The 11,851-nt window shown below is 43.1% G+C and overlaps 2 protein-coding genes across 3 annotated transcripts; both read right to left on the bottom strand.

Annotated features, from left to right (window-relative positions):
- Positions 1–919: 919 nt before the first annotated feature.
- Positions 920–5,210, bottom strand: LOC137893880 (arpin-like). 2 transcript variants are annotated; one of them, XM_068739332.1, is made up of 6 exons: positions 5,113–5,204; positions 3,485–3,560; positions 3,028–3,161; positions 2,244–2,449; positions 1,720–1,877; positions 920–1,041 (listed from the first exon to the last, which is right to left on the bottom strand). In XM_068739332.1, the coding sequence occupies exons 1-6, from the start codon at positions 5,202–5,204 to the stop codon at positions 1,033–1,035; spliced, it is 675 nt and encodes a 224-aa protein (XP_068595433.1). In that variant the 3' UTR covers positions 920–1,032. The 2 variants fall into 2 exon arrangements, with proteins under 2 accessions (XP_068595433.1, XP_068595434.1); XM_068739333.1 differs by lacking the exons at positions 920–1,041; positions 3,028–3,161; positions 3,485–3,560 and having other exon boundaries at positions 1,369–1,877; positions 2,244–2,450; positions 5,113–5,210.
- Positions 5,211–5,428: 218 nt separating this feature from the next.
- Positions 5,429–11,435, bottom strand: fam169b (family with sequence similarity 169 member B). The gene is made up of 9 exons (XM_068739611.1): positions 11,382–11,435; positions 10,921–11,069; positions 10,052–10,151; positions 9,887–9,972; positions 8,907–9,069; positions 8,161–8,343; positions 7,666–7,791; positions 7,504–7,565; positions 5,429–6,748 (listed from the first exon to the last, which is right to left on the bottom strand). The coding sequence occupies exons 1-9, from the start codon at positions 11,428–11,430 to the stop codon at positions 6,425–6,427; spliced, it is 1,242 nt and encodes a 413-aa protein (XP_068595712.1). The 5' UTR covers positions 11,431–11,435; the 3' UTR covers positions 5,429–6,424.
- Positions 11,436–11,851: the final 416 nt, after the last annotated feature.

Below are 11,851 nucleotides of genomic sequence, written 5' to 3'. Positions count from 1 at the left end.
CAACGCCGCTAAATCCTCAACAGGAATGATGAACAAATCTCATTTTGCCGCAACGTTCAAGAGACATGATCATGAAATGAGATTCAGGTTCCCATCTGACACTTTGCAAAATTGAAAGATGATTGTGCACGAGACGAAGACAAGCCAGCCCCAGCAGTGTTTACGTCCAGCATGTAGCCACTATATACACGGCATATTCCCGGTGAAAGGGGGCGGAGTGTATACGATGCTGAGACGGCGTTGGACAAACTTTAATTGTTTTAAAATTGAATTTGAACGGAACTACTCATGATTGTTTTCTTGTTGCCGTTGCCCATAAGTGTTTCATCCTGAAACATTTTTATAGTTTACATTGGTTTTATTAATCTACATGTATGTTTGTCTTTAAAGGAGAGACGGTGATTGACAAGTTAAATGCTGCTAATTCAGACCGGCCTCTCTGCATAAATATATGTTGTAATAAGGCAAACATTTTCATTGATAAAATTGTTCTGTACATACATTCATACACCTTTCTTTAATTAAAGACATTTTGATCATATTTTGATGTGACATTACCAAAAAGCTTACAGATTTTTCACAAGTTATGTCTGACAGCCAACTAAAGCGTCCCTTCCCCAAATGTTTTACGTTTACAAAATCCTGGGGCACACCAACCAAAATGACACTCTAACACAGTAGATAATACATATTGTTAATAATATAGTTTTTTAATGTATTTATACTTAGTGGGGAAACCTCTGGCTGTTTTGATGAACACAAAGTGAACTATAGAAAGGATACAAATTACAGAAGAATAAATATGTTGAAAAACAAGGACAGTAAGCAACGCCGAAGTCGAAATAAAAACTTGCACTTGGATACAAAAACCAACAGTTGAAGAATCAAAGGCAGAGCTGCAGTTCTGTAAACATTAGAACCTGATCCAAAGACACTCTGTGATGCGAGAAGAGTCTCTCCCATCCTGGAGAAGCGACGGGCGTTTTTCAGGCATGGAGGATGGAACCAAACGGAATGCGAGAGACGCTTTCCTCAGTCCTCCTGAGAGAGAAACAGATGTGAGCCTTCTCTGCTTGGATGCATTTCTAGCCTGAACAGCAGCAGACTCAGGAGCGACTGAGCTGCACACTTCCTGTTAAGTGTCACACACACCGAGAGACTGTACTTCCTTTCAACTTTTGATGACTAAATGTGAAGAGATGAGGAGACCGTGATGCATAGCATGAATGACTCTAGCGCGATTTGAGAGATGCGAGTGGCTTCCTGTTACCAGACAGGTGCAGGAAGTAATCAAGTCTCAGTGGTCATAATGTGGGAAATCACTCGTGCCCCCCCCCCCCCCCCCCCCCTCAAAAAAAAAAACCCCAAACATGTGCATCTTATCTGACCTCAAACAACACATTTCCTTTAATGTCACAGTTTCGTCCCTGTGATGAGCTGGCATCTCATCCGGGGGTACCCGGCCCCTCCCCAACAACAAGCGGGGAGAGGCTCCGGCACCACCCGAGACCTGCGAGACAGATAAAGCGGCAGGAAAACGGATTTCTTTCAGGATTTTATAGTCAAACTAGAGTTTGTCTGAAATTGAGACTGAGAAAAAAGATCATAGAATGATGCCAACAGTATGGCGAAGATGCCTTTTAGATACCGGTACATGACATTTGATAGAGGCACAGGCAAGACGGTGTATAACAGGCCTAAATGTCTCCATGTCTTCACCCATTCCTCCTCCTCTGCTCCCTCCCCCTCTCCTCCAGGAGCGTCGACCGCACCCGCTTTGTTGGCCATAATCTTGTCCGTCCACGATGCTCTGGCTTGTTCATCTCCAGCAAAGTTACACTTTGTCACCGTGCCACCATCCACTTTGGCCAAGGAGACTGCAAGCACAGAAAAAAATTTAATAAAAAAAACGCTAATTTATGCAGCATCTTCCAAAACAGTAGCAAAAACTTCAAACCACGAAACATAGACAAAACTACAGAGATCCGTATGATTCCATCCACTCCCCCAGTGCCATAGAGCTCGGCTCTCGGACGAACTTCATCAAGAAGGTCAAGACAAACCAAAGGGATCGTCTGTCTTGGGAAAACATCTCATGAGGAGCAAAGCCTGTGCTGCATTTACAGCCACTAACAAAGAGCTCCGGTAGAATAGCTTGAAGCGGAAGAGTTGGGACAATGGCGTGACTTTTCTCTTTATTATTATTTATATTTTTCCAAGGTTAAGCTGCTATGAAGTCTCACAAATGAAAGGACTGTCTCCTCTCGTCTTCAGTCGGACATCCTGTCCTGTTTCCAGCTCGGTTTTATCCATCTCTGACTCTGGGTACCAGAAAGCCCAGGTCCCGGCAGGCCGGTGCTGATCGGTTATCTTCGCCAGCGCTGCTTTATTCACCCCTGCTGATAGCTGCATCTCTGAAAGTCGGTCTGACTTCCCCTTAGCTTCCACCGCTGCAAGGACAAACAAATAAACAAAGTGAGTTAACTAACGGAGTGCTGGAAAGTGAGCAAGTGACATATTTTCTTAGAATTAGAGCCACTAATTGGCTGAATTACCTGCATCAGATCGGAAATTCTTCACTCCCTGGGATTTCAACAATATCACTCATTCGTTGTCATAGAGACGCCGTGGAAGTAATTCCAAACTACTGATCTCGCATGTCAACTTAATATTTTACAACCCTTATGTGCGTATAAAGAAAAGACGTTGCTGAAAGCTCCATAAAAGGTTCAGGAGTGGACCCTCATGGAGAGTTTGGGCTTCTCACACATTCAGTAGATTCGAACCTGGTACCGTCTTGCTCTGAGGTGACAGCGCTACCCACTACGCCACCATGCCGCCCAATGTCAAATACATAAAACCATATTTGGCCGACGCCAAAGAAAACAGGTCGCAAAATTAATAAACATTGACGAATGAAATGATTTAAGATGCCTTTTTGTGTCTATAAATCGACATTCTTAATTTTTAAGTGAACAATCAAAGAAAGCTTTATGTGCTCCCATGTCTAGTTGTGCTTCTTGCCCCCTGTAGGAAGACATCAGGTAACCAGTGTTGACCTTCTGCGTGTCAGTAAAGTTCGGCTCAATCTCCCTCCCACTGGCGTCGAACTTCCTCTGATGGATTCTGCGAGGTTTTAGGTACAGCACGTAAAAACGAGCCTGCCAGTGACAGCAAGGAAAAAACATTCAGTTTATGGTATTTATTTAAATTGTTCATCCTGATAAGGATCTTATCAGTAATATTTTCAGGTTTGTTTAAATTTCTGTCACCAGCAGATGGTAACAAAACAAGGCCTGAAAAACTTCCTTATTGCCTCGCCAAAAGAGCTTGTTTGTTTTTAGCAGGATTACAGGAATGCCGCTTCCAGATTGGGAAATAACAGAATCCACGCAGACTGATTTTGCGGCAGATAAATGTTTTTTTCTGTGCAGGCGAGTGCGTGTCTGACTCACGCCAGCCTCTTTAAATAAAGAAACGGTACCTTTTGATTCTTGCTGTCAATGATTACATGTCTGGAGACATCCAGCAGCTTTCCTTCAACAAGCAAGCCCTGGCCACTGTGCGCAAGAAAGAGATCAAGTACTTCACATATTTCAGTTCTACAGCAGTGTGTTGCTGCCACACCAGAAGAACTATCCACATCATAGCATAAAGATTATTTTCTGAATGTGATATTTCGGAAAGGGCTTCTACGGGAGTACAGGCGGTCCTCACTTAACGAAGACACCGTCATTGACCCAACCCCCAACAACTTGGCCGACATTTTGTGTGGTCAAAATGTTTTCATAGTTGCATACGGATAAGCCATTTATGCTGTACGTGAAACATATTGATCCTGGTATATATATATATATATATATATATATATATATATACATACACACAGTCTGCTTACGAGGTGTTTTTACTACATACCTGAGTTGGACGGTAACGGAGACACTTTATGCAGTAATTATTGTACCTTACATGTACACTTACATAAACTTAGATCTAATAGCTCTGCCTTTGGAAGGCATTGTGTTCTCTTGATGGAATCCTTCTGTTTGGGGATTGTACATATCGATGTACTCCGCTCGTACTGGCGTGCCAAATCCCTTACACGGACGCCGCGGTCACGTTGGCCGATAAACGGCGTGCCTCATCTCCATCTTCATCATGCGTCTTGTCTTCTCCTCTCACCACTCGCTTTCTTTGATGTCGAGGTTTTACTGCACGTTAAGCGAGGACCACCTGTACTCGATTATGTCTTTCTTTCAGAGCAATATGCTGCATTTGTCAACCTCCGATCGTTTCTGCTTAACTATTGAATCCACTTGTTACGGCTTTGAAAACCACAAAGGGTATTAAATTGCAAACTCTAATGTTGAAGATTGTTTTAATTGAATCTTTGTGATCCTAAAGGTTCTCCACCGTGGACGTACTCGCCACATCCAGGGGAGGCACCAGAGTTTCTTTCCTTCAGAGAAGGTGCTCTGAATGTTTTTCCTATTTCATCATTGTGTTGGTTGTCCAAGGGGCAGCTACAGGAACCCCTAGAGCCCCTCCCTGGTGCCACAACTGACTCCTTAACTTTAACCTCATTACAAAAATCCATCTTTATATTCTGTTGTTATTTTGTGAGTTTTCTCTAATTTTGACATTTATTTTTTTTGCACTGCATTCACTCTGCATAGAACATTTATTTAAGTTACTGTATCTGACATTAATTGTAGTTGATATTTTGTCATTATTTTATGTTTCATGTTGCGCGATTGATCCGAGAGAAAGTCCGCGTTTGTGAACCCTTTCACTGACGATGGCGAATAAATCGATTCTGCCTGCATATTTTGAAGTGTGATGAGATTTATAGTTGATGTTTTGTATATCGTTTATTTTTTATTGCTTTCCACTAAACCATGTTTATACAGCAGCGCGTAATTAAACGAATGAACGCAAACCATACCAGGCTGAGAGCGCGCAATAATCGATCATTGACAATAACCAATGATTATCGGTAGTGGAGGGGACCCAATCAAATCGTGCCGGTTCTGTTGTTGTTTACTTATGAACGCTGAAGGGAAACAAATGGAGCGCGTTAGCGCGCAAGATAGGTTCGAGTCCAGCCCCTACCTTTCAAACCCAGACGGAGACCACACGCCGTCAAAGTTCTCATTGTGCACTGGTTTGTTCTGGAGCGACGCGTTTGCGTAAATTCGGCTCATCTTCCATAAGCCTCAGTGGAACTTTCCCAGATTTATGCCGCTTCCTGTTTTCCTGAATCTCTCAAGCGCTTGAAGCGAGGCGCGTCGGAGGTGCGCTCGATTTGTTTGACTGCAAGTGCCGGCGGATGACAGCTCTGCAAGATGAAAAAGTTTACAATGCATGGAAATTAAGTGTCGGATAAATAATGCAAAACTAAAGTTTCAGCTGTTTTTTTTTTTTTTGTTTGTTTAATCTTGGCTATTATGTTCAGCACAGAAGATCAAAAAGAAGAACAAAAGGTGGAGCTTCAGTCAGGAGATATTGGCAAAAAGAGACCTTTACAGCGCAAACATGAAGTACTGTTTATATGTATGATACACAATGCATGTGTAATACATATAAACATCAACTTAAAAGCACATATTGCAACAGATGAAAGAAAATTAAATGAAAAAACTAATTCAGGCAGCTGTTTGCCTTTAGCATGTTCTGAGTCAGCTCTGAGTCTGTAAATTAAATTTCAATCAATCTGACTTGAGATTTGAATCCAAACCTACCAAGTCCTACAGGATAATTCTGATGCAACTGTTACAAATGCTTAAAAAAGGCCCATCTTGCAACATTAAATCAAGTAGGGGGGTGGGATCTGGATTCATCCCATGATTTGAATGTTTTTCCTGCTGCATCTAACTCTTCCACCAGGTTTAATGAAAATGTAATCCTGTTGACAGTGAGAAAACATCTATCTATCTATCTATCTATCTTCTTTATTGACAGAGGTGTCTCCCAGATAAAAACAAAACAAAAACCTAATCTTTTATTTACATTCATTCATTAATTTTCCGAACCAATTTTTCTGTTACAAGTGGCATGCCCATAATAATTCATACTTCTCATAATAATAATAAGTAGAAAAGCCTTTGATTATTAACGCTTCCTTTTTGCATGTCTCCATTGGTATTTCTGTCCATTCGTCTTTAGCAACGAGCTCCACCTCTGTCAGCTCAGAGCGTCTCCTTGCCATCACTCTGAACTTTAGCTCCATCCACAGATTCTCAATTGGATTCAAGTCAGGATTCTGGATGGGCCACAGCAAAATGTTAATGTTTTTGTGCACTAACCATTTAATCTACGTGTTCGTACACACATTCCGTTATTTTCTTTTTACAAGTGTATGAACAGTTCCTGCTGAAGGTCGTGTTTTAGCTCAGCGCCCCCCTGTGTGTGTCTGTGATTTCTCTCAGAACCGTCTGATTCGTTTAACACTTTTTACTATTGTCCCGCCCTCTGATTTCTCTGTGCCAGACTCTGCAGATTGTGAGGACTTGGACGTTTGACTTTGTATTGTGTTTAGGGGCTTTGTCGGTCTGGTGGGAGGTTCAGAGTTCAAATTGTCAGTGTGGGCTGGAAGGTTGCATCCTGTCTCAGAGATTTTGCTGCTTGGGGACCTTCCTTCCTGGCTCGAATCACAAGGTTTGATTTGTTCCATAGAGGAGCCTACAGGTGGTGGAATGTCCTCACTGCCGGTGCAGAAAGAAGTCGAGTCCAGTTTTCTGTTGACAGCCTGCATCAAAAATAACAAGGACAGACTCTTAGAGGGAATACAACTGGTTTGAGGTTAAACAGGAAGACGTTGCTTGAAGAAAATTAAATATGCTATGCATGACTCAGATAATTGGTTTCCTGAGTCTGAGTTTGCCTCCGACAACTTCCATACCTTTAATCCCACATTATGTACACCGCTTTATTCTGCTCCGTTGGGGGTTGGGGGGGGGGGAGATTTGTTTATATTATACATCATTATCATCATCATCAATCCCAGATCTTTGCGACAAATATGAGTGCAATACTGAATGGAAAAAACATAGTGCCATAATTAAAGCTCAAGGCGGTCCAATGGAATATTAGCGCGTGTGACCTTTTGTTTTGGTGGCAACTTTTTTGTTCCCATCCAGGTAGTGTAGTTCTCACTGAAAACCTCCCATCCATTTCCCTCATGCTATCGTGCGAGGTCGACCAGACTTTCCTTCTCGTTCATACTGTAGAGCTTTCGGACATAAACTCATGCACTGATGGCGACTTGCTCTGCTTGTACAGACCTAGATTGGACCGATGGTACAACTGCTGCTGCCTCAGCAATGAAACAACAATGGCCCCATTAAGCCTCTGTCAACAAAGGCACAACGCCTTGCACACAAAGGCTTCAGAGAACAGCTGTCTTTCTGTGTGATATTTGTGACGATGTAAATGTTGGACGTGTGTGAGTAAAGTGTAACGCCAGCCGTTGCTTTACACATAAACTTTAAATGAGACGCTCGCCTTCTGAGATGAGTCGTCTTCGTCCCTCGATGCTGACGCTGAACTGCTCTCCCCGCTGACACCTAGAGAGACAACGTACAACACAGGGGTATATTTAAAGGTGGATTAAAAACACTTTAATCTTGAGGGACACTATTTTTTTTAGATATTTAAAATTCTTGCAGAGGGAATATCGGCCCAGCTGGATTTTAAGCCAGATGTTTCTTCGCTGAGTCCAGCACCCTGGTGCTTCCACCTCATACAGACGCTCCCGTTGCTCCTCGTGCTGCTGCAGGAACCTCCGGCACACTGAACACACAGGGGACGTAAACAGCCGGATTGTATGCTTGCTAAAGAGGGAGCTCAAAAAGAAATAGAAAAAAGAGGAAGAAGAGTTTGTAAAATCCCCTGCGCTGCACAGTGGGTTGGGATTTAAACTGAAAATGAAGCAGCAGGAAAAACAACCTTGCTTTTCAGTTGTTTTGGTTTGTTTGATATGCCAACACTGTGTGAGTGCATGTGGGTGTTTCTAAGTTGTCTGCTGCACATACATCACAAATGTGCAGTGCTGACAACCGATGACAGGAAACGTGCATTCCTCTGTATAGAAAACTATCTGACAAACAGAATTATAAATATATTAGCTCTTTGGGGTCATACAGTAGAACATCAGCTGACCTGCCACCATTCTGGGTGATAACGGAACGCTGACTCCCAGAAACTTGTCTGAGTTAAACAGAGAGCAGAAGTCCTCCAGCATCTGAAGACCGAAGCCTCTCCTCCTCCAGCGCTTCCTCACCAGCACTGTGTCCAGAACAGGCAGCAGGTAGCCTTGGCCGTTCCAGCTGTCACACAGGCTGCCTTAAAAGGGAGGGGGGCGGGGGCAACAGAAACATTTTAAAGACGGCAACCACCATATCTCAATCAAGTGTAAACTGCATTTTTGTTTGCTGGCCACAGATGTAGGAAAATAAAGTTTCAACATGTCAGGAACAGAGGAAATGAGCACAATCTAAAGATGTAAGGGGGTGCATCTTGTGTTTGATTTAAGCTGCGTTCACATTGACCTCCACGTCACAAGGAACGCATGTGATGCATTGTGGGTTTTTAGCCGTCTCGGTGTCCACTGTTCAGCGTCTTTCCCCGTCTCATCGCTGTCTAAAGTCACTGCTACTGAATGCCCCACACCCCTCTGCCAGCTACTACACAATAAAAGCACCGATAAACTGGTCAAATATGAGGCACAAAGAGACATTTGACTTACTTGATAAGCGGATCATTTTAAATCAACGTGCCCCCCCCCCCCCCCCCCCCCCCCCAGGGAGTTCAAACTGCAGTAGGCAATAGTTACATGTAAACACGAGTGTGTTGTGGAGCAACAGACACGCGTGCAACCCATCTCTCACTCTCGTTTCCCATCACACCTTTATGTTTGATGGTGTAAAAGCCGACCGCCTCGCCCCCTCTCCACAGCAGCTTGCAGCTCTCTGTGCGGGGGTGCGGGGAGAACAATGCCTCCTCCTCTGAGGACCTCTCCAGTACTTGACTAAGCAGGAACACGATCACCCTCTCCATAAGCGACCGCACCTGGAGAAAAGACGCCGACGTAAGACGCTAGTCAGCGCTGGGAGGAAAGCAAATGAGACAAACAAATCGTAAACAGGCTGCAGTGGAAACAAACTGCGCAGCTTTTCCTTTCACACCGACCGATGATGAGGGATCTTTCAGTTCCGCAGCCTGATTAATGGAAGCAGGGGCGTTGCCGTGGTAGCTGAAGGATTCATTGTCTGACACGGCAAAATGAAGCTGAAAATGACGTGATATTCTCTCAAATCTCCGAGTTTAATTTGGCTTTCCAAAAGCTTGTTATCGACCAAAATGAATTTTGACACAAGCAGCTGTTGGACCCGCTGCCCAGTAGATTTGCCTCAGATCGAAGCCGTGAAAGAAAGGCTGCAACTAAATCCTTTGGGACAACCCCCCCCCAAGTGCATCCAATAAACATATTTGTTGTTGTTTATCGTTGAGACTTTAGGCATCTGAAACCATAACGGATACGATCCTGACACACAACGAGCGTTCTGTTTGTTGAAACAGAGGACGTTTTCTCGCTTGTTTCTCATTGGAACAAAAAACATATAGAAAAATAAATAAAAAAACATTTTACCTGTAAAACACAAATCATTCCAACTAGAAAGACATCAAACCAAACTCCCCTATGTAAGACCTTTAACTGGACGGAGACTGGAGTGGCCGCTTCAGTGTCAGGAATGGAAGCATTTCATTGCCTAAAAAAAAACAATGGTTCTATTTTCCCATGCTAGTCAGGCCCATCTAGGGATCCTGGCCCGTTTCTTACTGTGGCGTTGTGACTGACAAACAGATAAACCAAAGCACAAGATACCGTCAACAATCCACTTCTGGATTCGCTGCTTGTCCTCAGGACGTCGTCCACGCACCACCAGTCCTCATGCAGGTATAAAGCCACCACTGAAACGTAAAGCAGCACAGCGCCGGTCTTGGCCTTTCCCCGTGTGTCTGATGAGAGTCGATGTGTTGCGTTCCGAACCTTGCGTTGGATCATCGGGCCGGTGGAGCGCCAGCAGCGTACAGTCGGGCCCGTCTTCAAAGAGCTGCACCCGCCTCACGTTGCTCGCTGTTATCGCCACCTGAGCAGAAGGGAAGATGTTCTTCACTCGCGTCGTCTTTGGAAACAATCAAATGCGATCTTTGTCTTTTCAAAACGGACTTCATTTTCTAAACTAAATGTTGAGTAAATAGGAAGCATGTCTGAGGAGTGAGTCCTGCCATGACAAAGGTTTGTTGAGCCAAACTGATGAATTGGTTCTGTTCTTTTACGTCCATGTTTTGGAAGGCAGGGGCCAGAAACTGAACCTGCTAAAAGTGAAAGAGCGCTTGATCAATCGCTCCATAAACCTTCTCAATGACTAGAGAAGCACTCTGAGAGCGCAGACCTCCACCAAGCGGCTCATTCCCCTCCTAACTGGATCTGCACCGTCCACATGGTGATCTGGATCAGCACTAAAAGGTTCTACATTGTTCTTGGTATCTTTTTACACCAACCATGAAAAGTAAAAGTGAATCAGAGTTGCTGCATATTTGTAACTGATTTTTTGAATCCGTAAATGGAGTTTTCAAAATTAAATACTTTTTCCTGCCTCCATTCTGGATTCGATCCGGATGAAATAAGGTGGTGAGGTAGACATTTTTAAGATACATATACTGTAATGCTAACATAAGTGATCCAGAATCCACGATCTCTTCTGGATCACCAAATTGTAATCTTCTGTTCCTGGAATCATTCCCAACATTAAATTATTCGATAATTAAAAAGTGAATATTGTTAATACTATAATTACAGTAAAAAAAAATGCATTCACCATCAAGCATTATTAGAGATTACAACGACTGAAATACCTTTGAAGTCTGCAAGGATTGAAATACGTCACTATTATTATAATGAGCTGTCGACTCCAAAGACGAGAGATACTGTTCAGACGATGACGTCACGCCAGCCTCATCCAAAGCCGGAAGGTCGACAGGGTACCTCCTCCTCTCAGGTGCGGCTGTTTACGGGGTAATAACACATTAACAACGGTGGGAAAAAACTCCGACAAAGGAGCACACATGTAGAAGAAATGGAATAAATGACATCGGTCACGACCAGGATTCAAACAGAACGAATATCCTGTCAATGAGAACATCAGGCGGAAGTTAAACATTAACTTTAAAGGCAACTCTGTAAATGACTGCGCGTTTACGGCAGCGTCCACCTGCTGGTGTTTGTGACTCAGCCACTAATGGATAGACCTGAGATCAAAGGGTTGCAAAAAACATGTATCCCCAAAACAACAGAGCAGAGGTCCTCGCTGCTTCACCTGAGACTTCCGTAAACTCTCCTTGTTTTTCTCTGGATTGCAGCGCCATCGTCCGACACGGGCGCCGCACTGACGTCATTTCGAAAGCCGTCGAAATCCAGGAGCGGAAATAAATTAACACTGACTTCAAAATCAAAGTCTAAGATTTGCCCGAAAAAGTAAGATAAAGTAAAATCAGGGAAAAGTTTATTCGTGGTATTTTTACTGCGTAAATCAGATTCTGTTATCTATTTTTGAAAGTGTATCTCATAATTTGCCAAATAAAATTAAAACAAATTAAAAATGCCTCAAAACATTTACTTTACATCATAAAACTTGAATATGAATATACAGTTTTGCTTTGCTGACAAATTAACTTTGGCATGATGATCTGATATTCTATCTATGTATGTATGTATCTATCTATCTATCTGATTTTTTTTTACTAATAAACATAAAAAAAGTAGGATGGCCAATGCATAAGAAATTAT

This window comes from Brachionichthys hirsutus, chromosome 5 (assembly GCF_040956055.1).
Source record: "Brachionichthys hirsutus isolate HB-005 chromosome 5, CSIRO-AGI_Bhir_v1, whole genome shotgun sequence".
NCBI classification, from domain to species: Eukaryota; Metazoa; Chordata; class Actinopteri; order Lophiiformes; family Brachionichthyidae; genus Brachionichthys; species Brachionichthys hirsutus.
This window is presented reverse-complemented; position numbering and strand designations above follow the sequence as displayed.

Excerpts from the sequence above, each read along its gene's own strand:
- fam169b (XM_068739611.1), bottom strand. The coding sequence starts at position 11,430 with ATGGCGCTGCAATCCAGAGAAAAACAAGGAGAGTTTACGGAAGTCTCA. Across the intron at positions 9,973-10,051 it reads GCCCGATGATCCAACGCAAG|TGGTGGCTTTATACCTGCAT; the intron begins GTTCGGAACGCA and ends TTTACGTTTCAG. Across the intron at positions 7,792-8,160 it reads ATCACCCAGAATGGTGGCAG|TGTGCCGGAGGTTCCTGCAG; the intron begins GTCAGCTGATGT and ends CTGTGTGTTCAG.
- LOC137893880 (XM_068739332.1), bottom strand. The coding sequence starts at position 5,204 with ATGAGCCGAATTTACGCAAACGCGTCGCTCCAGAACAAACCAGTGCAC. Across the intron at positions 3,561-5,112 it reads TCTCCGTCTGGGTTTGAAAG|TGGCCAGGGCTTGCTTGTTG; the intron begins GTAGGGGCTGGA and ends TCTTGCGCACAG. Across the intron at positions 3,162-3,484 it reads TTGACAGCAAGAATCAAAAG|GCTCGTTTTTACGTGCTGTA; the intron begins GTACCGTTTCTT and ends TGTCACTGGCAG.